This window comes from Gossypium hirsutum, chromosome D10 (assembly GCF_007990345.1).
Source record: "Gossypium hirsutum isolate 1008001.06 chromosome D10, Gossypium_hirsutum_v2.1, whole genome shotgun sequence".
Lineage (NCBI taxonomy): Eukaryota > Viridiplantae > Streptophyta > Magnoliopsida > Malvales > Malvaceae > Gossypium > Gossypium hirsutum.
The window spans coordinates 53,845,524-53,870,496 of record NC_053446.1 but is presented as its reverse complement, the minus strand read 5'-3'; the positions used below and the strand labels follow the sequence as shown (position 1 = coordinate 53,870,496).

At 33.3% G+C, this 24,973-nt stretch overlaps 1 protein-coding gene, 1 long non-coding RNA gene and 1 pseudogene across 2 annotated transcripts in view; all 3 read left to right on the top strand.

The window, feature by feature from the left end:
• Positions 1-464: 464 nt before the first annotated feature.
• LOC107916246 (uncharacterized) lies at positions 465-3,973 on the top strand. Its single transcript, XR_005919752.1, has 4 exons — positions 465-866; positions 1,908-1,964; positions 2,707-2,770; positions 3,590-3,973. It is a non-coding gene; the product is annotated as an uncharacterized lncRNA (long non-coding RNA).
• A 1,425-nt stretch (positions 3,974-5,398) lies between these two features.
• On the top strand, positions 5,399-8,748 carry LOC107916245 (protein DETOXIFICATION 44, chloroplastic-like; annotated as a pseudogene).
• Positions 8,749-10,247: 1,499 nt separating this feature from the next.
• Positions 10,248-24,973, top strand: part of LOC107916244 (uncharacterized) — a 38,794-nt gene continuing 24,068 nt past the window's right edge. Inside the window, 25 exon segments of the mRNA XM_016845404.2 lie at positions 10,248-10,506; positions 11,131-11,212; positions 11,392-11,495; positions 11,680-11,775; positions 11,861-11,908; positions 12,604-12,654; positions 13,010-13,113; positions 13,277-13,394; positions 14,920-15,021; positions 15,159-15,359; positions 15,543-15,703; positions 15,880-16,038; positions 17,163-17,255; positions 17,361-17,712; positions 17,917-18,030; positions 18,689-18,784; positions 19,126-19,193; positions 20,160-20,280; positions 20,358-20,582; positions 20,694-20,921; positions 21,016-21,125; positions 21,305-21,401; positions 23,628-23,726; positions 23,810-23,950; positions 24,085-24,153. Of these exon segments, the coding sequence (XP_016700893.2) occupies positions 10,492-10,506; positions 11,131-11,212; positions 11,392-11,495; positions 11,680-11,775; positions 11,861-11,908; positions 12,604-12,654; positions 13,010-13,113; positions 13,277-13,394; positions 14,920-15,021; positions 15,159-15,359; positions 15,543-15,703; positions 15,880-16,038; positions 17,163-17,255; positions 17,361-17,712; positions 17,917-18,030; positions 18,689-18,784; positions 19,126-19,193; positions 20,160-20,280; positions 20,358-20,582; positions 20,694-20,921; positions 21,016-21,125; positions 21,305-21,401; positions 23,628-23,726; positions 23,810-23,950; positions 24,085-24,153 (3,054 nt within the window). The 5' untranslated portion in view covers positions 10,248-10,491.

Genomic DNA, 24,973 nt, shown 5'->3' with positions numbered 1-24,973 from the left:
AGATTTTTTCCAACATAACTCATATTTGCAATTCACTATAATGTGGTAATTATGATGAGTGTTATTTTATGCGCTCTCAATACTTGTGCTAGTAAAGTTTATGTTTTATTGCATTGGGCCAAGTGGAAGAATGTAAGATTTTTTAGCCCAATTATGTTAATCAATTAAGTTTAACATAATATGGTCCAAGCTAAAGGGGATAAGAGTTTTACTTTTAATAGAAATTAGAGTCTATCTGTTCATTCGAATTACTTGGTGGACGTATTGGGGTAAAAGTCTTATCATTATAAATTGGGTTACACACATACAAAATTATAGTCTCCATCGCTTAAGGTTTGTGTAATTAAGAGGAAAAAGTCAAGAGAGAGAAATCAATTTATTGAGTGTTCTTTTTCATCAAGTCTAATGGTCAATTCTAATATCGCATCATATATTTTTTAAACTTGTGAAAATCATATCATTCTAAAGATCTTAAAATCATTATTATGCAATATTAACAATTTGATTTGCATAATATCTAGATCTAATAGATTTTTCTTTTTATAAAAAATGATATAAATTTTATCTAAAAGTTTCTTAAACGTGTGACTCAATAACTTTTTAAAAAATTGTGAGTTTTAAAATACTAATATTTTAGATTGCATCATCAGCATGTTTGATTCACTGTAATAGGTACACCATTACGCCCTGATTACGCGCTATTACATTACCCACCTATTCTGGCGTTTGGTTATTACATTGATTACGCATAATAGGCATTACGCCCCCTCAGCGCCGATTACCCATTCTGCGTCTTTCCCTTTTTTTCTCTTCCGTTTTCTGCCCTCGTCCTCAATGCTCCAATTCTTCCACGCTTCCTTGCACAGGTAATTTCTTTTCCCTCATCCTCGACGTTTCTCAATTTTTTCCTTTCCAGATTTCTACTTCTTCTTCTAGTACAGTACGCTTCTTTTCTTCTCACATTTCTTTCTTTTCTCCATTTTCTTTTCTCCAGATTTCTGCTTTTCTTCCAAATTTTTTCCCTATTTTTCTTTTCTTTTCTGTAGAATCGATTTTGATTTTATTTATAAACTTTGCAGTAGCTCATATTATACATTGTCCTAAACATCTCTGCAAGACTTTACAAACCTTGAGGCAATGTTATTTATAAGTTGACAGTGTAAGCATCTTGGTTGGGCTGTTTTCTGAAACTAATTTACTTCTCTTTGTGACTCTTCACAATGAGAAATTAGCTCTTGTGTACTTCTTTCTGAGAAAGTTATATTGTACAAGCTGCCGTGATGTAGTGGCTTGGTTATCCTGCATCTGTTTTGGAAATTGTGTTACTTGTACTTAGGTGCTTCTTGAAGTAACATTTGTTGTTTCTCATATGCTATCGCTTCCTAGAGAAAATATGTTGAGAAGGTATTAGGGAGCTTTTCTCAAGGATTTCTCATGTGCTTTATTTATCTGTTCCTTTTGTTGAGGGAAAGACCTGGAATTATGTGAATTCCCTTGCACCTTCAACCTGAAAATTTTCTCACAACACCTTTTTCCTCAGAAGGATAAGGATATTTGAGTTTACAAATTCTAGTTATATATGAAGCCTCCTTGATGGAATAAGTTTGTGGGATGTTTTATACCCATCGTGCAGAAGTTTTAGATAAAAACTCAACCCCTGTTGCAATATATAGAATACTGTCCCTTTCTTCTTGAGGAGTTGTTCTTCCTTGTATCCCTGGAATAGAAAACTTAAAATGGTTTCTAATGCAGTTAAAATTTCTTGTTCTAATCAAGAGTTCATCACTTTAGGTTATACTTCTGGCACATGTAACTAACTAATTTTCAAGATCATTCATCTCATATTTGATTTTAGTAGAATATTTCATATGCTTGATGCTTGGTCTAATTTCTCTTCATATTTGCAGGGTGAAGTTTTGAGACCCTTATCAGAAATTGATGATCTTTCCAGTACATTTTCAAAGGTAAGTCCACTACATGATTTACTATATTTTAGAAATAGTGGTATACTCAAAAGATCTTTTCCTGTCCTAAGGGTTAGCTTCTAATTTCATTTGTTAACTAATAATGTATTGTCTTCTTATATGTGGGGCTAAATTAGTTTAATCCTCTCAACTATGCTAGAATTGTATCTGTTGAGAGTTCTATCATGCAATAGTTGGTGCAGATGCCTCTGGAACCAAATTTACTATTAGCTTTAGGCCTTATTTCCATGCTGACTGAATTTAAGGATGAAATCTCGGTATTTAACTGAAGCCCCACCTTACTTTTAAGCTTGTTCAGAGTCTTAAGATTGACAAAAAAAATGTTTCACCAACTCCTTTCCAAACTCTACCAACAGTGTTGTAACGAGATTGGTCCTCCAAACTTCTATTATAGCTGTCAAGTAAGAGCATTGGCATTAGCATTAAGCTGTTTTTATGATGAACCTTAACTTTGCTTTATAATTTGGGTTAATTTTCTTATAGTTCTTCAAAAAGATAATTTCCTTTTAATTTATATCTTCTTGTTTGCTAGTCTCTAAATAAAATCTTTTGTACTATTAAAAAGCCATAATGGGATAAAGTTCCTATTTTTTTCCTTGACGTTTCTGGAAATCACAGTTCACCTCTGGCAAGTATGGAGATGCATGATTCTTGGTGGTTAATTCTGGTCTAGCATTGATGATTAAGAGTTTGCTTATGTTACCTTGTGATTTTGTTGCAGTTGAACACAACCATCAATGGACCAAGAGGGTCAGGGATTGTTGGTGACCGGGGATCTAGAGAAGGTGAGTTTGTTTATCTCATTACTTAATTTATGTTTTTGAGGTCCAATCATTTTTGGTTTTGTTTCTTATAGCTCTTTATATGTTATACTTGGTATCAATGCTGATAAAATAAGATATCAGGGGATGAAGTTGAATAAATATCAAGAAAATAGATCAAGATAACTGTTTTCGGAGTGTTTTAGGTTGTTGATTTCATATCTAGATAAAATAAATGGAAAAATATGGGTTGGTTATATCCGGATTATGATCAATTTATTTGGTGTAACGTCATTGCTTGTAACATTTGATAAGACTCCTATACAGTTTGTACTATGCATATAAATCCTTAGGTGCAGTGGATATGCTTTCTGTAATATAGTTGAGTAGAAGATAAGATGATAGATAGTTTTACAAAAATTCTGGGATGGATTCCTTTGGTGTTTAAGAGGTTGCCTATTGAGTAGGTTGGGTTATTACAAAGTAGAATTTTAGTTCAATTGGCTTTATCCCCACCCCCACTTGTTTCTTGTGTTAAATAAATCATGAATTTTTGCATATATTCAAGTATCTTAAGCATCTAAAGTCTGAACATCATTGAATATCCAAACGTTGGAACTGAACAACCTTAATGTGTATGCTGAAGAACTTTTTATTATATCAAGAAGCTTAAATTTTAAATGCTTTAACAAATGCTAAAGAATTCGGTCCCTTCCTTTGCTTAATGTGTTCCACGATGACACATTACTATCATGATCAATAATCATCATCTGACACTTTTCAAGGTTTCCTTTAATACCTTTTAACAATCATCATACCCCGAGCTTGGTTTTCTCCTTCAAGGTTCATCTGTTGCTAAATGGCCACATGGGGAGGAAGTACCTTATTGGCTTGGTCAGCAGGCTCTTGAAACTGAAAGTGTTCCCAGAGACAAGCAGTGGTCATCACAACTGTCACCCAATTTGGACTCAAAGCATCTCTGCAGGACATCCTCATACCCCGAGCAGCAGCAAAACCAACATTTTTCTAGTGAACCAATTCTAGTTTTTGATTTTGATTTTCTTTTCTTTTCTTGTGTTTGATTTTGATTGGGGAGGTAGTAGTAGGGGCATCGGGTATGATTTTAATCCTTCTGTTTTTTTCCACTTGTTAACTTTTATATAAACCTCTTGAGTATTATCTTCTAAACTTTCTGGCTTATATTATTTTTGGTATATTTGCTTGACACCTCTGGAGTAAAGTACTTTTTCGAAATCTCAATGTTTGTTTCATTTCTCTTTTCAATTCCAACATTGCAATGTGTTTTTCTCGTCTTTGTTTGCCTAATAAAGCAAGTACCTTTTTGTTAAATGTTTTCTTGATCTGTTGGCCAAGAGTTTGTGCTAAGATTTGCATTTCAACTTTAGGTATTATTCTTGTTTATGCTGTGGAGACTCGTATCTATATATAAATTAAACTATTGAACCACTTCTGAGTAATTTGCAAATAATGAATGAATCAGCTTCTCAAGCTAGTATTAAGCTGTGTCACTTTCATCTGCGCATAATGTGATGGTTTGATAGTTGAAATTATGGATGATCTGAATCTAGCTGTAGGTGATAGTTTAAGATTTCACTGGGCAACAAAGATGAGTAAATAAACAAGCTACAGAACCATGTATATTAATGTCCTCTTTCGAAATTAATGCGAGATCTATTAGATCTTCCGTCATAGCCATTTCGCATGGTCGAACCTCTCAGTTTAATTCTTAAATATATGAATATTTATGTTTATGCAAAATTTAATTCTTAAGTTATTTATTACTTCTAATATTTTTTTAATTGTAGAATAATTAAATTATTTGTTTCATTAATGATATTTTAGCACATTAAATATGTATTGCGGTTTAAAATTAATAAAGTAAGTTATATATATTTTTATATTATTATAATATCATGATTTTAGTAAATTCATATAAGAATAATTATATTAAGAATTTTATTAAATTATATATTTTTTATTAAATTATATTTAATAATAATTATGTTAAAATATGATTAAAATATTTATATTATATTATTTTAATAATCTTATTAAAATTTTATAACAAAACAATAATCATCAACTTAAAAAAAATTCTGTTAAGGGTATTCTAGTCATTTTAGTTTTTTCCCTTATGCTATTACACCTCCATTCAATTCAACCAAACACAAGAATACTATTACGCCCCTATTCTATTACATTCAACCAAACAATTGAATTGCTATTACGTCTCTATTCCATTAAGCCTCTATTCTATTACGCCTCTATTCCATTATAGCGAACCAAACGTGCTGTAAATAATTTTTTTAAATTTAAGATATTAGAGTTTAATGAATTAAAATATAATTATAAAAAAGACAATGATATGAAAAATATGAAATATGATACATTGAGTCTTAATATGAAATATAATTATAAATTTTTATTTCTTTTATTAAATTGATTTTTTAGTTAAATTTGACCTTTAATCTTTTAAAAAGAGTTAAATTTAATTATTAATATTTTAAAAAAAATTGAATTACTATCTTCTAATGAATAAAATATTAAAATTTTAAAGATGACAACCGACGTAGCAATTCACTATACTCCATACTATTCTTTTTTTTTTAACGACTTGTTTGGTTCGATGTAATGGGTTTACCATTAGGCGTCGAATCGGTTACCTACGTATTCCTCCTTTCTCACCGATTTCTATTCTCTGCCCTTTGTTGAGTTTAGCTCCCGTTTAGCATTCTTATCTTTTCTATGCCCTGTTTTACCCTCATCTTCCCAAGCCGAAATCCACCTCCAGAACTCTCCCTCCCAACATCAAACAGGCCAGCAACCTCCACCGCTCCCGTTTCACTATCATTTGTTGTTTTGTCGAACCAAATGCACCCGAACTGTTCTTCAAATGCAGTGAAGGGAAGTCCAAAAACAGACTTCTGTTCTTCAAATCCCAACAAGGTAAACATTTTATTTCCAAAAAAATCGTCAAGAAAACCTTTCCAATTCAATCAAGGTAAACATTGTCTGCCCTAACATTTTTCTTTCAACGTGTTTTCCCTTTTATGTTTTTAAAATGTCTATGATGGAAGATTCAACATTTCTAGAAATTGAATCATGCATTAGTTTCAGGTTTTAGAAAGTTTAAGACTTGATTCATCAAATTAGTTGAATCATGTAACTATTGTTAAAAATTGGCATCTATCTATTGCACTGCCTACTGCATTGGCTTTGGCTGCTGATCCCATTGCTTCACTTATTGATACAGCCTTTGTTGGCCATTTGGGTGCTTGTTTTTCTTTTTTTATTATTAATACTATCATACCAAGCTTGCTTTTGTAGCTTTATCTATTAATCACACAGGTAACTATTGGCTGATAAATATTAGTTTTTTTGTGGTGAAGGGTCGATTGAATTGGCGGCAGTTGGGGTATCTGTATCGATATTCAATCTGGTGTCGAGATTGTTTAATGTTCCTTTACTTAATATCACAACATCCTTTGTTGCTGAAGAGCAAGCATTGATTAGTAAAAGTAAGGATGGTGATTTTCAGTGAAAAGATTATACAATAACTGCAATACTTCATGAAACTGATCGTTTGGTTGAACTTTTAATTGACTCTGGGGTTTGGTATGATTAAGATGGTGAATTTGAGCATCAAGGCAAGAAAGTTCTTCCCTCAGTGTCCACTTCCTTAGCACTTGCTGCTGGACTTGGCATTGCAGAAGCGGTTGTACTCTCAGTTGGCTCGGGTTTCTTAATGAATATCATGGGTATACCTATGGTATGTCAGGCTAACTAATGATGTATTTGTAATTATATTTTGGAATTGTAATGCTTTAATTTCTTATATCTTATTACTTTTATTTTTCATAGGATTCGTCGATGCGTGGACCAGCGGAGCAGTTTCTGACATGGAGAGCCTTTGGTGCCCCACCAGTCGTAATTGCACTTGCTGCTCAAGGCACTTTTCGTGGATTTAAGGATACAAAGACACCTTTGTATGCCATTGGCAAGTATTACAGCATGCTTTATGTTTCAAGTTCCCTCAAGGGGTCTCTTTGCTGCTTATAGTTAATTTCTTGCTTGAACTAACAGGTGCAGGCACCTTACTAAATGCAATATTGGATGTAATCTTGATATTTCCCTTTGGTTTTGGCGTTGGTGGTGCTGTAGTTGCTACTGTGATTTCTGAGTATGTCAATAATGTGGTAAACTTAATAATTCTAGTGTATTTGCCTCATAACATTTCTGCTAATTTTGGATGTTCTATTCATTTTTTTTAATTTTTTTTTTGAAACTAGATATCTGATTGCTATTATACTTCTGTGGGAGTTGAATGGGAAAGTTGAACTGATCTCTCCTAAAATTGACTGGAGTAAAGTTTCCCTCTACTTAAAATCTGGTACATTTCTTGCTGATCTTAAGTATTACTTTCAGTATCTGCTTATTTTTTCTTATAGTTAAGCTTCATAAAATGAAAATAACAACAAACAATTGAATTTTAGTATTGAAATTGTGATGGTACCTGCAGGTGGACTACTTATTGGTAGGAACAATAGCCACTCTTGGAACTCTCACACTTGCAACATCACTGGCAGCTAGGCAGGGCCCTATTCCTATGGCTGGTCATCAGATTTGTGTACAAATTTGGTTGGCTGTATCTTTGTTAACTGATGCTTTAGCACTCTCTGGTCAGGTAGCATGTCCTTTGGTTTTTCATTTGGAAGACCCCAAATGTAGGATGTTTATGACAATACCATATAAAGTAGCACCAAATGAAACCTGTTGGATGTATTTTTGGTTTCTGTTACAGGCTCTTCTTGCAACTAATTACTCCCAAGCGAATTACCAACAAGCTCGCAAAGTGATTTACAGTGTTCTAAAGGTTTATAAAAGCTAGTTGTCCGATTCTTTGAAATTGATTTCCCTTGTATCTCTAACTTAGCCAGTTATATTTTGTCCTTGACTTTCAAGCAGATTGGTTTAGCAACAGGGTTTCCTTTGGCTGTCTTTTTATTCATTGGATTTGAAGCACTTTCTGGCTTATTTACCACGGATGCAGAAGTTCTCCAAATTGCCTGGTCGGGTACATTGGTAAGTGAACTCCTCATATATTGTATCAAGTGTTGTGATGATAGACTCGTCTAACAATTGACACTATTTTGCAGTTTGTTGCTGGGTCTCAACCAGTAAATGCCGTAGCTTTTGTTCTTGTGGACTCTATTATGGGGTTTCAGATTATGAATATGTTGCAGTGTCTATGGTAATATATGACCAAGTATATGCTATAATAGTATTTGGGAAACTGATATAAGGTCCCAAATGTGATTGTGTAGGTGGTAGTTGGATTGATCTCAAGTGCATACCTACTTGTAGCTGCTCCTTTATTCAGTGTTGGTGGAGTGTGGAATGGCTTATTTCTCTTCATGACCTTACGTGTGGTTGCTGGATTTTGGAGGTAATCTAATCTGCCTCTGTTCATTAATTATAGGAAGGGAAGAAATATCATATGAATATGAAATCTGATGAGATCAGTGGACTGTTCAATGCTAGGTTGGGCACAAAAAGTGGGCACAAAAACTGAGACAGCAAAGATAGCAATGCAATATTTGGCAGTTCTTTCATGGCTATTGAAGTGTACCTTGGTTTTAACTTAACCAATTTGCATAGCATTCAAATTTACTGAAATTTGATGGGATTTCAGCTACTAATAATTTGGGTTGATATTTTTCAGGTCTATGGTCTATGGTATATGCAGCAATCCATCATGTGCATTTTTTAGGCTATTAGTAAAAGATGTTGTTAGATTAAGCTGTGTTATGGATCCTCTGAGTTGTACATGTTGCTTTTGTTGAAGAGCCAAGCCTTTTTAATTTTCTGTGTTGTCATATTGCCATGTATTCACATACAAGCCTTCTATATTTTTCTTATTTCAGGGGCTACAGATTTTAGTAATTGATTGAACTTAATTTTAAAGCACAAGTTTGAATGAATTCCTTCTATTTTGCTTGTTTGTATGCATGTTACTTTGGTTTGGCTGGAATTCTTTGTTGTGAATGTAAGGGATATAAGAAGACGTTTGATACCTCTGTTATAAGCATTAGCTTAGATGATAGAGTGATAGATGTTGCTCCATTGAGGAGTTATATCGACCATGATGAGTATTTAAGGGATCATGGGCTCAATTACGATACTTCATCATTGAACTCAAGTTTCGCTGTCATTGAGAACTATATGTTCTGTTTTTTTATGGTTTACTCCATAGTAATGTTTTTATAGTTATATTTTGCAAGTGGTGATGTAATAAGTTGATTTTTATTGGTATTGAAAAATTTGAATTTGGGATCGAATTTCTTAAGTTGAGGTAGTTTGAAAATTTTAATCGAGCAATTACAAGACCTGTACGAAACTATAGGATTTATTGCGCTAGTGATTACTTAGATGAGCAGTTAGATATAATACAATGAATAAATTGTAAGTTGATTAAAATTGAAGGAATTAATTAGAAATATTTTATTAAAAATAAAACTAATTAAATGTGTATATTCATATACAACGCATTAATTAAAAATATTTTATAGTATCATATATTATGATTTTAGTAAATTCATATAAGAATATTTATTATTAAGAATTTTATTAAATTATATATTTTAATTAAAATATATTTAATAATAATTATTTCAAATTATATTTTATAGTATCATATATTATGATTTTAATAAATTCATATAAGAATATTTATTATTAAGAATTTTATTAAATTATATATTTTACTTAAAATATATTTAATAATAATTATTTCAAATTATATTTTATAGTACCATATATTATGATTTTAGTAAATTTATATAAGAATATTTATTATTAAGAATTTTATTAAATTATATATTTTAATTAATATATATTTAATAATAATTATGTTAAAATATGATTAAATTATTTATTTATTGATATTAAGAATTTTATTAAAATTTAATAACAATAACAATAATAATTTACCTAAACAAATTTCTGCTAAAGGTATTCTAGTCATTTTCTTATGCTATTACACCTCTATTCCATTCAACCAAACACAAGAATACCATTACGCCTCTATTCCATTCCATTCAACCAAACAGAAGAATTACCTATTACACCTTTATTCCATTACACTTCTATTCCATTACAGCGAACCAAACGTGCTATAAATTTTTATGAACTTTTTATAAATTTTTTATGAAACAACTTTAAAACTCGAGGCCGATGTCTACCCATTTATTGAGCTTGCAGAACATGAATGAGTTGTACTAGACTCGCTCTCGTGGATACTTTGAGAAATTTTTTTTTAACTCCATTTGAAAAATTAATGGTCAAATTTAGCTAAAATGACCAATTTGATAAAAGATATAAAGATTGAGTACTAAGTTTCTGATTATGCCCTATTCTTTTTATTAGCAAGCATCCTAAACGATATTAGTAATTTTAATTTCTCAATGTAATGTGATGATAATATAACAGCTTTATTTCTACATTTCTCTATTCTCTTGGAAAGAACCGTCCGCTTCTTCTGCTGTATACGGTGCAATCACTCAAAAGCTTTCACCGCTCTCCGAAAACCCTAATTCCATCACATACTTCCAAATCAAATACCCTGAAATATGGCTTTTATTGGACGTTCTCCGTCAATCTCATTTTGAATTACTCGAACCGAATCATCAAGCTGGAGTGAGTGAGGCACTCTTTCGATCATCGCCATGTTTGAAGCTCATGTAAGCTTCTTTTTCTTGCTTGACAGAATCAGTAATTCATGTACTGAGTCTATATAGCTTCGCAATATTTTGGAAGGTTATAAATTTTGTCAATTAAATTGTTATTGTTCGGTGAGTATTTGTTTAACGATTTATATCGGAGGAGCCTAATTTAAGGGTTTTTTCTTAGAAAAAAAGGGGTTTGTAGCCGTTGTAAATTAGAATGCAAAATGAGTTACGTGGTTATCATCACATAGAGCATAAAAAACAGCAGTGTTAGATGATAAGAGAGGAGCGACCAAACATACTTATATTAGGCATAAATTTATACACGTTTTTTAGTGGGGAGATTCGTTTCTAAATGATATCAAGGTATGTGAACCAGCTAACATGGTTAGTGATACGTGGATGTTTGGTTTCAATTCGATGTCTGCATTCATTCATTCATTCAATCATCATATTTCCTTGAGATTTTTATTTATTAACCGTTGAACCTTTGAGCTTATTATATTTTTATTTTTCTCATGTTATTACTTATTATCGTGGCTTTTAGACAATTGATCATTTGTGCAAATATAACTTGTTTGCACATTTCTTTCGGGGCTAAAGGCTACTGAATTTGTGCATATTGTTCTATGTTTATAGGTTTTGCATTTGCTTCGAAGATATTTGGGGGAGTATGTTCATGATCTCTCATTAGAGACTTTAAAGATCAGTGTTTGGAAAGGTTTCTTCAGAACTATTCTTTTTTCTTCATAGGAAATATTCTTTGTTCTTCTGTTCTTTTCTTACTGATCTTTTTACCATCTGTTTGAGCTACAACTGTTAAATGGCGGTTTCTTATGAAAGCGATCTGGGATGTAAACATGATGGCATATTTTTTACAAAATTTCTTTCTTTCTACAGGTGATGTTGTTCTCAAAGATTTGAAATTGAAGGCAGAGGCACTAAACTCTTTAAATCTTCCAGTTACTGTCAAAGCTGGTTTTGTGGGCACCATAACTCTGAAGGTAACTATGTTCATCATTAGTGTTCGTTTTATTTTCTACTAGGTTTATCTTCTGGCACTTCAGCCATTGAATGGTCTTGGAAAAACAAATCCTTCTTATATATTAGTTTTTAAATATGCTTGGACATATAAATTTTTGTTCTAATTATTTATGTTCTTATTCATTTTTGTAATTTACATTGTAGGTTCCTTGGAAAAGTTTAGGTAAAGAACCTGTGATAGTTCTTATTGATCGTGTATTTCTTCTTGCTCACCCAGCTCTTTATGGCCAGGCTCTTAAGGTAGGATGATATTTTGTTTGCTAGGATTGAATTCGTTATAAGGTTCTTCTATTTTGATTTGAGATCTTATTTCAATTGTGTATAGGAGGATGATAGGGAAAAACTTTTCAAGGCTAAAATTCAACAAATTGAGGTAAACTTTTTCATTCATATATGATTTAGTACGCTTAAAGCATGTGTGCAGAATATTATTGTGATTCCTCCAACTATGTTATTCTTAAAAATTTACCAGTAAGACAATAACATTCTTCTGTTATCAAGTTCATGACTAAATATTTGTCATCAAATGGAGTCCTTAAAGATCTGGATTTTTTATCTAATGCTTAAAACATTCATGATTTTGTTACGTTTCGTTCTTTTAATATTACATTTCTGTATAGACATATGTTACAGGAGCTATTATTTGTAGCACATTAGATATTCCTTAACATCAACTTTATTGACAACAGTTTGAGAATATTGTATTTTTCGTTACAGGTTTTTGCTGTGTTGTTGAGTTGAAAGATCTATAATCCTTTTGTTCTTTAAGATCAATAATGATTTCTATAGATTGTTATTACTTTATTCTTATTTCTCTCTTCCTCTTCTTACACCCCCCCTATATATGGAAGGGTAAAAACAGATGCTCAACATAACATTTTCAATAACTGAAGGCAACATGAACTAATTATCCTAAGCTTACATGGTCGTGCAGTCATGTAGAATTGTGCACACAAGATGCCATATCATATAAGCATTTTTGTAATTTGATGGCTTGCTGTATGAGAGTTTTCATTTCTGGTCGTGCATGAGGACATAATTATTTTACACTTATTCTATTGTCTGCAGGAGGCAGAATCTGCAACTCTTGAAGCAATAGCTGGGTCAAAGCTGGGAAATGTATGTCTATGGATGCTAAAAATGTTTTACTTTCTCTCGTACTGTTTTGTTCTGTTTTTATCGATTAACTAAGATACTCTGAAATACATTTTTTTTATCTGCCGATTGCCTAGTTCACTTCTTGCTAATATGTTCTTCCTGGTAAAATCTTGATGGATGGCTCTTGATATGCTAATTGTTTTACTTTGTATCTTTCATAGTTAATTTATGCAGCTTATGTTAGTTTGACTATTTTGATAATGCTCTTTGTTTTTGCATATCAGCTTATGTATCTTGGAGAAAATGTGTTGCTTTTTGCTAATAATAGTCACTCATTGGTAGCTTTTTTTCTTCCCCTTTCTGTTTGTATATGCAGCCTTCTTCTGGGAATTCATGGCTTGGTTCTCTGATTGCTACAATTATTGGAAACCTGAAGATAACTATTAGCAATGTACATATCAGATATGAGGATTGCATCAGGTGGTGATCATGTGCTTTTTTTTTTTCTGTCTGTTTTCAGTTTGTAGTTTTCTTAACCTTTGTACGCTAAGATAGTTTTTTTCCTTCTAATCTCTCAGTTCCATATTTGTCTTTGTCTTTACTAACCGGTTTACTTTTTTATAAATGGACTGTAATCTTGTAGCAATCCGGGCCATCCATTTGCTTCTGGTGTTACACTGGCTAAGCTTGCTGCTGTTACGATGGATGAGCAAGGAAATGAGACCTTTGATACCAGTGGTGCTCTGGATAAGTTGCGTAAGGTTAGCTCTGTTTTGTTTCCTACCATATTAGATTATGCTACTGTCCTTTTGAAACAGTTGAGACTTGAGATGGGTATAAGTAATTGATAAAAGACGTTAATGGTTAAACACTATGGTTGTTTCTTGATATAGAGGGTATTGCGTCAAAATAGAGTGTGGCATCTAGATGCTTCTCAATTTCTCCTTGCTTTGAAGCTAATAATTATTCTTGGATTTCTCAAGAGAGGATGACATGTATTTGAATAAACAAAATTCCAGTTTGATAAATGGCTATCTGCTTTTCAAGTCTGATGGTAAAAGATTAATTCTGATGTTTCAAATTTTGTGTTGTATGTATGCATAGAACTTTCACTTGAATTCGAAACAAGTATATGAATCAATTAATCTATGATTGGGGCTCCTTGAAGTTGTGAAGTTAAATGCATTATTATTATTCAACATTAGAGAATATAGTTTTCATGATGATGATACGAGTCTTCTTGAATTAGGAACTTTCGTTAACCCTCATTGGAACTGAATTTTATCAGTAAATTTTGGGGTTAGAAAAACATTGAGTTGATGAGAAATTTGTTTGTCTTTTCTTTGAGTTCTTGCAACCTCTGATGCTCGGGACTCGGCAAAATGACAGCCATACTCATGTCGACACGACACAACACGGGATATGGGTCGGATCTGTCAGACTCTTGTGACTGGGTGAGAAGCAAAGAAGAAGAAGAAAAGAAAAAAAGTAGAAGAACTGGGTGGGATGAAAGAGAAAAAAGAAGATTGGAATCTTGGAATCCAAGAAAGAACATGAAAACCGAAAAAATAACCTTTAAAAAAGGCTGGAAAAGTAAAAAGATAATTAAACAAAAGGTAAAAAAGTATAGTTAAAAAAGAAAAGGTAAAATGTTGAAAAACCTATATATTGATTTTGGGTCTTTATTTATTTTGGATATGAAAGCCCAAAATATTTTTAATTGAATGTATAAATTAATTCCAAATAATATATTATTATACTGTAAATAATATTATATTTTTCCAAAATTATTTATAATTGATAATGGTTGAAAAAATTGTTTAATTAAATATTATATATTTAAATACATATAAAGTGAGTCCCCGTATCTGTATTTTCTACTCGGATCCTTTTGTGCCATATCCCTGAGTCTTGAGTTTAACTCAATTGACGAGTCAAACCCTTAGACACGTACTTGTATCCAACACCTGTTCCTGAGGTTGAGCAACATAGCTTGCAACTGAATTCAAAACCATGATTTGTGAGCTGGATGTCATACCATATTGGAGAGGACAATTTGTGAATCTAGGTTGTGGACTTTCATGCCAAACTGAAGATTTTATTTTAAAAATTTCACATTTAATTGAATGAGAGAAGATGGGTCCATGCTCCTTTTGAACTTTTGAGTTTTTTATGCTTTCCCTTTTAGGTTTCTTTTGTTGATTTGTCAATAATTGCTACTGCTGCCTTTTGTTTTTGAATGACATGCAAAATATTCTTGCTAATGCTTGTGAAATTTGTGCTCAGTCTTTGCAAGTGGAGAGGCTTGCTATGTATCATGATTCAGATAACCTGCCTTGGAAGATGGATAAGAAATGGGAAGATCTTAGTCCCAAAGAGTGGATTGAGGTTTGGCTCTTATGTTGCATTATAATCACATTCATTCCCATAGTTCCATAATTTTCGTTGTGTTAGCGTAATGATGATTAACTGAAACATTCACTAAATTTTAAATGTCTCATCTTGCTAAATTGTTGTATATACAGGTATTTGAAGATGGTATTAATGAACCTGCTACTGGATGTGAAGTGGTGTCGAAATGGGCTATGAATCGCAATTACTTGGTGTCACCAATCAATGGAGTACTTAAGTATCACAGGCTTGGCAATCAAGAAAGAAATGATCCAAATATTCCTTTTGAGAAGGCTTCTCTTCTCCTAAGTGATGTCTCCTTAACCATCACTGAGGTCTTATACTTATTCTTTTTCCATATATATAGTATGTATTTATTTAATATCTCCATTTCATTTTTCTCTAGAGAATAAGATAGATCTAAAGTTCAGTCTTCTTTGCATCTCCAACCAAGAAACAATAAGGGAAATGCTTCTTCTAATCAAGTCTTGAAATGAACCTTTTTTCCCTTTCTACAGGCACAATATCATGATTGGATAAAACTTGTAGAAGTTATTTCAAGATATAAGACACATGTTGAAATTTCCCATTTAAGACCCATGGTGCCAGTTTCAAAGGAGTCTTATTTCTTGTGGTGGCGATATGCAGCTCAGGCTGCATTGCAACAGAGGAAAATGTGGTATGGAGTAATCCTTATATAAATATTTGCATTTGATAATTACTCTGAAGAGTACCTTGTCTGATAATCTGAAGATTTACATTTGAGTTCAACCTTTTTCTTCGGGATTAGTTGTCTCTTTTCCATCATCTGTGTGAATAAATGTATCCCCCCATTAAAATGTATCTTTATTTCAGTATTCGGTTCTCGTGGGATCGAATTTCACATATGTGCAAGCTTCGTCGGCGTTATGTTCACTTGTATGCCAGTTTGCTACAACAGTCATCAAATGTTGACAAGTCAGAAGTTAGAGACATTGAGAAAGATCTTGACTCAAAAGTAATTCTTCTATGGAGGTAAGAATGTTTAGCTTTGCCTAAACTCTCTGCTCCCCCTCTTTGAAATAAAGCACAACTTGGTCATTGCTTGGACAAATGAGCTGCATGCTGGACGTCCCAATCTTTTACTAGTTCTGGGAAGACATGGTTTAGTTTAGTTGAGGTATTGTTTGGTAACTACTGCACAAATTTACTTAAGCTCAAGTGGAAACTAGATAGGTTTGCTTATTGTGAGCCATCATGATCATGCATAATTTTAGTTGTTAGTGCATGAAGTTATAGTCTTGCAGGCTGATAACTTTAGGTTTGTTTTAGGTAATTAGTTTTCAAAGTCCTGTATTAATTTCGACTTGCTATTTGGTGTATGATGTCAGTAGTAACCTCCACTGCTAAGGATGAAACATCCATAGATTCTGACTGCTTTTGTGATTGCTACATGAACATTCTTGTCATTTAGCCGTATTTAAACATCTTTATCTCATTGACAATGGAAAGATTTTTAGCTTAATGATTTTAAGGAATTAGATGATAAACTAGCGGTCGTGTTCTTGCCATTTAGCCGTATTTATGCTTCTGTATCTCTTTGAAAATGAAAAGAATTCTAGTTTAATAATTTAAAGAAATTAGATGATAGTGAAACCAGGAGTCATGTTTTCTGCTTTGAAAGTTGGACTTGGCTCCACTTGCTATGTACCAGTACATGTCCTACTATAGTATGGATATGCATTTGGAATGGATGGACATGTATTAGATGCCTCCAGATCCACCAGCAAAGTTGTTAACAAATGATATTAGACTATGGACAGATATGGTCAGTCAAGATACAGAACCTATCATGGCTTACTAAGGAGAGAGAGGTGCACTATTATGAGTGTCTTCTCTTGGCCATAATTTTTCATTATGTTCAAATACTTGCTAGGATTAGAAGTTGTTGGATTACCATATTTGTTCCATTTATATGATGAATTATTATTCAAATATTGAATAGACTGCTCTAGGTAATAGATGCATATATGTTTATATATGTATGCGAATCTGTTTTTAAAAGTGATCCAGGATATTAATGTACAACATAGTTCAACGATGTTGCTTCTTCACTGGTCAAATGTTTAACATTTTCCATTTCTGCTTGGACCAATTAGGTTACTTGCACATGCAAAGGTTGAATCTGTAAAGTCAAAGGAAGCAGCTGAACGGAGAAGGCTTAAGAAGAAAAGTTGGTACTCATCAATATGGTATGTGGAAATATGAAAAGATTAACTTGGTTTTGGTTATGATCTTGTTTTTAGTTTTTCCCCTAAACATTAACTTCTACAAATTGTATTCACCTATAATCTCAGGCGCACACAATCTGAAGATGCATCTGATGGGGAGGCTTTGGATGGATCGCAGTTAACAGATGAAGGACTGAGTAAAGAAGAGTGGGAGGCAATCAATAAGTTACTCAGTTACCAGCCAGCTGAGGATTTGATGTCACATTCAGGGAAGGACTTGCAAAGTATGATCCGGTTTATGGCTACTGTATCTATTAGTCAAGCTGCTGCGAGGATCATCAATATAAATCAGACAGAGATTATTTGTGGTAGATTTGAACAACTTCATGTGTCTGCGAAGTTTAAACATCGCAGTACCCATTGTGATGTAAGGTTAAGATTCTATGGTTTGTCATCCCCTGAAGGTTCGATTGCTCAGGTTTGTTTGCTTAGCATGTTTGAGCTGTTTCTTTCTAAAAGATACTTAGTTGATGATAACCAAAGATTTAAAATGAATACCAGGGAGAAGTTTATACTAACCTTGTTTTGTAAATATGGCTTTAATAGATTCAAACTCTATGCTATTGCCAGATTGGATGATGATATAATGATGTGCATTGCCTTATGTTGGGTTTTTCTGCAGAGTGTCTGCAGTGAGAAAAAGGTGAATGCGTTAACTGCTAGTTTTGTCCACTCACCAGTGGGAGAGAATGTTGATTGGAGGTTGTCAGCTACAATTTCCCCCTGTCATGTTACGGTAATTTCTTTGATCCTAGAAGGAAAAGAGGATGGCTTGGTCAGCATCAATTTACAAATGGAATCTCATCCTGACTTGTGTTTTGCATCTTGTACTATAGATAGTATCTTGTAGATCTGTTAACTATGATAATGCTTTTCAATGATCTCCAAAATTGGCTCCAAGCCTTTTTGCTTAGGAGGACAACAACTAGTATAAGGTAGGAATAATCCCATAGATTTATAGAATCTCTCATTTTGCATCGAGGAAGGACAAAATGTTGCAATGAAAAGGGTAGTGCCTGACTGATATGAAAGGTCTAGCTGAATGCAGGCTGAGTGACATGGTTTGTGTTCAAATCCCATTGGGGGTAATGGAGCAAACTTGGTAACCCCACTAGATTTTGCGAGGCCTTCTCTGGAGGCCCTTAACCTTCCAAGCTATGAAAATGTCATTCTAATTCTGGTTGAAAGTATCAAGTTCCTGGTCTTTGTTGTCAACTATTTTTCTCCCCCGGATGTTTTATACTGTAGTATTTTGACTTGTTCAAATCCATCATTTGCACTTCATCTGTTAACATTCGGCAAGTGATCCTTTATTTACTTTCTCTGCTCTCATTTAGTTAGTTTTATCACCTCTTAGCAGATGAGGCTGGATAAATTCTTATGGCTTTTTGCAGATTTTGAAGGAAAGTTGTGATCGATTTTTTGAGTTTGTGAAGAGGAGTAATGCAGTTAGTCCAACTGTTGCTTTGGAAACTGCCACTGCATTGCAGGTAATGACATTAATAGAACTAGAATTTTACAGATCCACTATGTGGGTGAAAAAAAGATAAAAGTTAAAAGAACTGAGAAAAATAGTTTAAGAACAGGAATTTATGATAAACTGTAAAAATAAGGGGTTGTTTTCTCAAAACAAATTATTCAAAATATGCTTAAGTTTGATATTATATCTTTTATTATATATTACGATATAAGTTGGATTTTGTGTCAATGCATGGCGTCACTTGACTAAATGATACCAAACTCAGTCAGTCTTGGTCACTTTGTAGAATAATGAGCATAGAAACAACTTCTTTTATCCTTTGTGCTGATAATTATTTAAAACCAATGGTAGACAAAGATTGAAAAAGTAACTCGTCGAGCACAGGAGCAGCTTCAAACAGTGTTAGAGGAACAAAGCAGGTTAAATTCTTGTTTCTACTTTCAATTGTGTTCTTTATATCTCATTTGTTTGATCATTTTGTTGGTGCCTTTTTTTACTTGATATTATGTTTTAAGCTGTGTTATCTTATTTGATATACCAATTGGAAGATCTACAATGGGCAGAAGGCAGGTGATACATTCTGGTGAAAAGGGCTTGAAGTTGAGGAACATGTCTATGAAATGATTGTTTATTAAGGGTTGGCTATGTTATTCATGTCAGTACAGGTCATGTTGCTTGGAGGTTGCTATGCCATTAAATAAACTTGATGCAAGTGAGGCTAAGGTTTATATGATTGAAGTGAAAACTAAATTGATGCATGGTTTGGTATTGTTGTCTTGTATTGACCCTGTATCTATTGAAATATTTTGGGCATTCAAAATGACATGAAGTCAACGTCAGTGTAGTTTGGTAAAAAAGATGTGTAAATATAAAACAGTATTAAACTAGCCAAACAATGAAAAGGAAGGTAACTAGGTTTTGTGCAGTTATAATTATTACTCTAAAACAGAATGGTCTTTTAAAATCCCCCCAAAAGTGGAGTATCCCCATGTCCTTTTTATGCATACCTTCTCTCTCTCTCGCTCTCTCTCTCCTTGATAAGCTTGGGTTGACATTTGAATTTTTTTTTCTGCAAACTTTGAGATGCAGGATGGTTCATTCTTAATTTCTGTTCATTATTTATTGTCATGGAGGGTAAATAATTGAGTTTATGTTTTGGACCAATGCTTGGTTTATTAGTTTGTTACGTCTTGTTTTCTTGATTTTAAGCTTGGATTACACAGGAGAAAAATTTCTGTATGGTAGAATTCAAGTTGTTTTCTTGGGAAATAACTTAAGAGTAACTATTGCAATCCTGGATTTTATTTCTTCTTCCTAGTTTCAGCTTAAGAGAAAAAGCATGATAACTTTTTTATGGTTATTTACTTTTCTGCTTTGTTTCTCAGATTTGCTCTGGACATCGATCTTGATGCTCCAAAAGTTAGGATTCCTCTAAGGACAAGTGGTTCTTCCAAATGTCAGAGCCATTTTCTTTTGGATTTTGGTCATTTTACATTGCATACCATGGTACGTGTATTAATTATTGACCTCTCAAATTGCCATTAATTAAATTTATTTGCCTAAACAGTTAATCATTATGGCAGGAGAGTCAGTCTGATGAACAGAGGCAGAATATCTATTCTCGTGTGTACATATCTGGAAGGGATATTACTGCTTTTTTTACAGATTGTGGCTCTGATTGCCAGAGCTGCACTTCTGTTGAACCGAATTCTAGCAATCGATCAATGGTGATGTCTCCTGGGTTGGAGAAGTTCGGCAATTTCTATTCTCTCATTGATAAGTGCGGGATGGCAGTAGTTGTTGATCAGGTATGATTTATCTATTTTTGGTTGCAGCAAGTAAAACCTATCACTAGATCATTTTCATTTTGAATTTCTTGAATTACTCACATAATTTCTACTTGTGTATTGGAACTGCAGATTAAAGTTCCTCGCCTAAATTACCCGTCGACCCATGTGTCTGTTCAAGTGCCGAACCTTGGCATTCACTTTTCACCAGAAAGATACTGCAGACTTATGGAACTGTTAGACATATTATATGTTGCTATGGATCCTTGTGGTCAGCCTGGTGGTGTTGATTTCCAAGCTGGGGTGACTCCTTGGAGTGCTGCAGATCTTGCTACTGATGCCAAAATCCTAGTTTGGCGGGTTTGGTTTTAACTCCATTGTAAAAGCGAGTTCTAGAATTGGTACTTCGTCTATATGCACCTGATTTTAACCATGATTAACTTTGTTGGTTCAGGGTATTGGAAACTCTGTTGCTTCATGGCAGCCCTGTTTTATTGTGTTATCTGGATTCTATCTTTATGTCTTGGAATCTGAAAAATCTCAGAACTACTCGCGGTACTTGAGGTGTGGGGCCTTCTTTATCTCTTTGCCTTTGTTCATTGCCTAATTGGTGGTTAATACGTAGGATAGTAGTTTTGCAGCCTCTGTCTTCTTGAATTTTCACTGATTTCCCTTTTCTATTTGATAGTCCCTATGGTATTTTTAGGAAATCTAATCTATATTTAATTTTTGGAACCCTGCAGCATGGCTGGAAGACAGGTGCATGAGGTTCCATCAACAAATATTGGTGGGTCTCCATTATGTATTGCTGTGGGTCCAAGAGGGATGGACACTAAGAAGGTGAGCTATTTAATCTTGCAACCAAAGTGATCTTTCATTGCTAGTATGGTGTTTTATTCTAATTCTTCTAGATTTTTAAGTTCATGGGTTAAGGATCGAGTCACCAGGCAATTCATGGGAAAACCATCTTGGATTGATAAAGCTTTAGCCTTGTTTCAGTTCCTATCTCGTGAAGAGCCTATGATTATTAATATATAGAACTTGTTGAAGGGAGATCCTAACCTTAGAACTCATCAAAGAGGGCTGCTAACCTTAGACTTGTTAGAAAGAGAGAGTATAGGGCTTTATTCTTGTAGACTAAAAAGCTAAAATTAACTTGTAGAATAAGCAACTAAAATTATGTACTTCTAATGCAGTAAAGTACTTAATGAATTATTCTAATTAGGAACATTGCTAAAATAAAGTTGTTTATCTTCTTTCCATCTTTGGTGCTTTTGACTTCTTGTCTTGCCTAGAATGGTATCCTTAACACACTCATGTTAAGTTGTGATTGCTTTGAATATCTGCTAGCCTGTTCATTCATGGTAACCTGCAAAACAACATTCTAGTCACTAGTTATTAAAACTCACAGATTCTCAGTTATCTCCCTGGCATTTATCAGTTTTCATGAAATTCTACCATTTCTTTAAACCTTAAACCTCAAGTATTTAACTTGATAGCGAGAATTGGTAATGATGAACTTCGTTAAACAACATTCTAGTCACTAGTTATTAAAACTCACAGATTCTCAGTTATCTCCCTGGCATTTATCAGTTTTCATGAAATTCTACCATTTCTTTAAACCTTAAACCTCAAGTATTTAACTTGATAGCGAGAATTGGTTGGTAATGATGAACTTCGTTACCCGGACTTGGCTTTTTGGGGTGCCGTACCTGTGTTGACACGATTTGACATGGGTTACGGATCAGATCCGTCGAAAAAAGGTGGACACGGCTGTGGGTTATTACTGAGAAGAGGAAAAAAACTTTGATTTGCTGAAATGAAAGGAAAAGATAAACAGGGTAGAAGATGACGAGGATAGAAGAAAGAGAGAAGAAAACGTTTGAAATAAATCAATAAATAATAGGGATAATAAATGCCATATGACTTTTTGCCTTTATAACAGAATAATATATAAAAATAATGTCAGGCACAATTTTTGGTGAAGGTCAGCGAGAAAAAAAGTAAAAAGGAAAGTAGGAAGGTGGAGAGTCTGGCAGGGAAAAAAAGTAAAATAAAAAAGAAAGTAAAAGAATATGGGTATAGTATTAAACCAGTTAGACCATATATAATATCATAAAAACCTTTAAAAGCATTAAAAAGAGATTTGATATTTTAAAAATTCAACATTAAAATCATTAATTTGGTTTTTTTTAATTAAAAATGGGTATTATAAAAAATCTGCACTAAGTATCCGTGTCCAAATTTTGGACAGTGTCCCCATGTCAGAAATTTTACCACTTCACGAATCTGACCCTTAGATCCTTACCCGTGTGCGACACCCGTGTCCCGAGTATGTTAACATAGATGATTAACGAATTATGTATCAATTTCCAGTTCAGAACAAGTGATCAATTTTGATTGGAAATGATATACAAGGAAATGAGGAGGTATGAAGTTCAATTCTACTGTCTTTTCTTGGAAAAAGTTCATTGTATGTTGCCGCTATTTTACACTAAAGAATTTGTGGTACATTTCATTTCTTTTGGTTGTCACTAAAGAGTTTCCTCAATAACTAGCATGTCTTTTGGTAGTAAAGATTAATTCATAATCAGTATCTACAGAAAATAGATGGTCCAATTTGACTATTAAAGATGGTAAAAAAAGGGAGTATTTAAGAAGTATTAAACAATCAAAAGTCAAGGCCACAGGAAGCACCGGCTTAGGTCATAAGATTACTATACATTCATAAGTGCTTCGTAAAAGGAGACTTTCTGGTGTGTACTGGTTTCTCTCATTATAGGAGGGGATTCTTATATTAAATATTGCCATTATATCAGGTAAAAATATTTATTCATTATCTAAGGTAAGCTTAATAATTATGATTCTTTTACAAACCAGATGGAATTGGTATTTATTTATCTATAAGGAAAAGCATTATGTTTTTTTTCTTAAGTTTGATTAGGTAAAACAAACACTCTTGATTTTATATAAAGCAAACTGTTAAATTATACTTTATGTTATTATACTTTTGCATGGGCTTGAATAATTATTTCTTTCCTTGTTTCAAATGAGTGTCTTTTCCAGGCTTTAGAGTCTTCAGGTACCTGGGTTATTGAATTCCGAGGGGAGGAAGAAAAGATAACTTGGTTGAGAGGACTTATACGAGCCACGTATCAAGCTTCTGTATGGCAATGATATAAAATTTCCTTTTCATTCTTTTCATTTATATATTTTCATTTGGTTTTGATTACTTCATATTGATGTAGGCTCCTCCATCTGTTGATATACTTGGAGAAACAAGTGATGGTATAAGTGAATCTGATGATCCTCAAACAAGAAATTCAAAAGCGGCAGACCTTGTTATTAATGGGGCAGTTGTGGAGACAAAGTTATACATATATGGAAAGGTTATGGTTATACAATTCTTAAAAACTTGTTGGATTTCTGGCTAGAACTTACTTCAATTCTTATACAATTCTTCGTTTTAATGTCTCTTAAAATATTTACTTATTGAGCAATCAAATTTTACACCATTTTGCAGACAGGAGAGGGTGTTGCTGAGAAACTAGAAGAGCAACTTATTCTTGAGGTTCTTGCTAGTGGTGGAAAGGTTTGCTACTTTCTGTTGCTATTTGGTGCTAAACCAATTTGGAAATGTTAATATGAACAGTTGCGTGATATTTTATGCTGGAAAGCAACACAAATTTTTTAAATTTTGTACTTTATTTTAAAAATCTGTTTCTTTCCGTTTTCCAGTTCTTCATCATGGCATGCATGTGTAGCATTAAAATATTTGAGAAAATTAGGTTTATTTTATTTATTTTCTGGGTTGCTGCATCTTTGAACTGTACTGATGATTGAAGAACACAGGCTATTCCTACCATCCCTTCGGATATGATAAAGATGAAGCTTAATTTAGTAAAACTTCCTGCAAATTTATTTACAACAATTTGGAGGAGATCTCTTCTTTTGGTAATGTAAAACTGGAAACAGTAGCAGTAAACATCCTGTCATCTTGCTTGCAAGTAACTCTTACTGAGATGAGAGGTGCCAATGACATCTATATCTGAACCCTATTGTTCTGAGAATCTCAGTCATAGTGCTGCTGTTACCCCGTGGTAGAATTGCAGTGGAACCATTTGTTTTTCATTTCAAACTCTGACGTGGATATTTTGTATGTTTCATTGGTGACTTATAGCTTACCATCATACTTGAAAAGGGGTTCTATTTGTCTCTCTCTACAAATTTCTAATCTGGAATATGCTCTTCTGGTTCTCTCTTTTTTTGAAAAAGGTTCTCTCTTTTATGTCATGGAGTAGGGATATTTATCTTGTACATAGAACATGGTTTCTAGGTTAAACATTTGAACGTACCATTTAGGCAATATAACTGTAAATTCTGTCTCAGCCAATCATCCTAGAGTTCAGTAC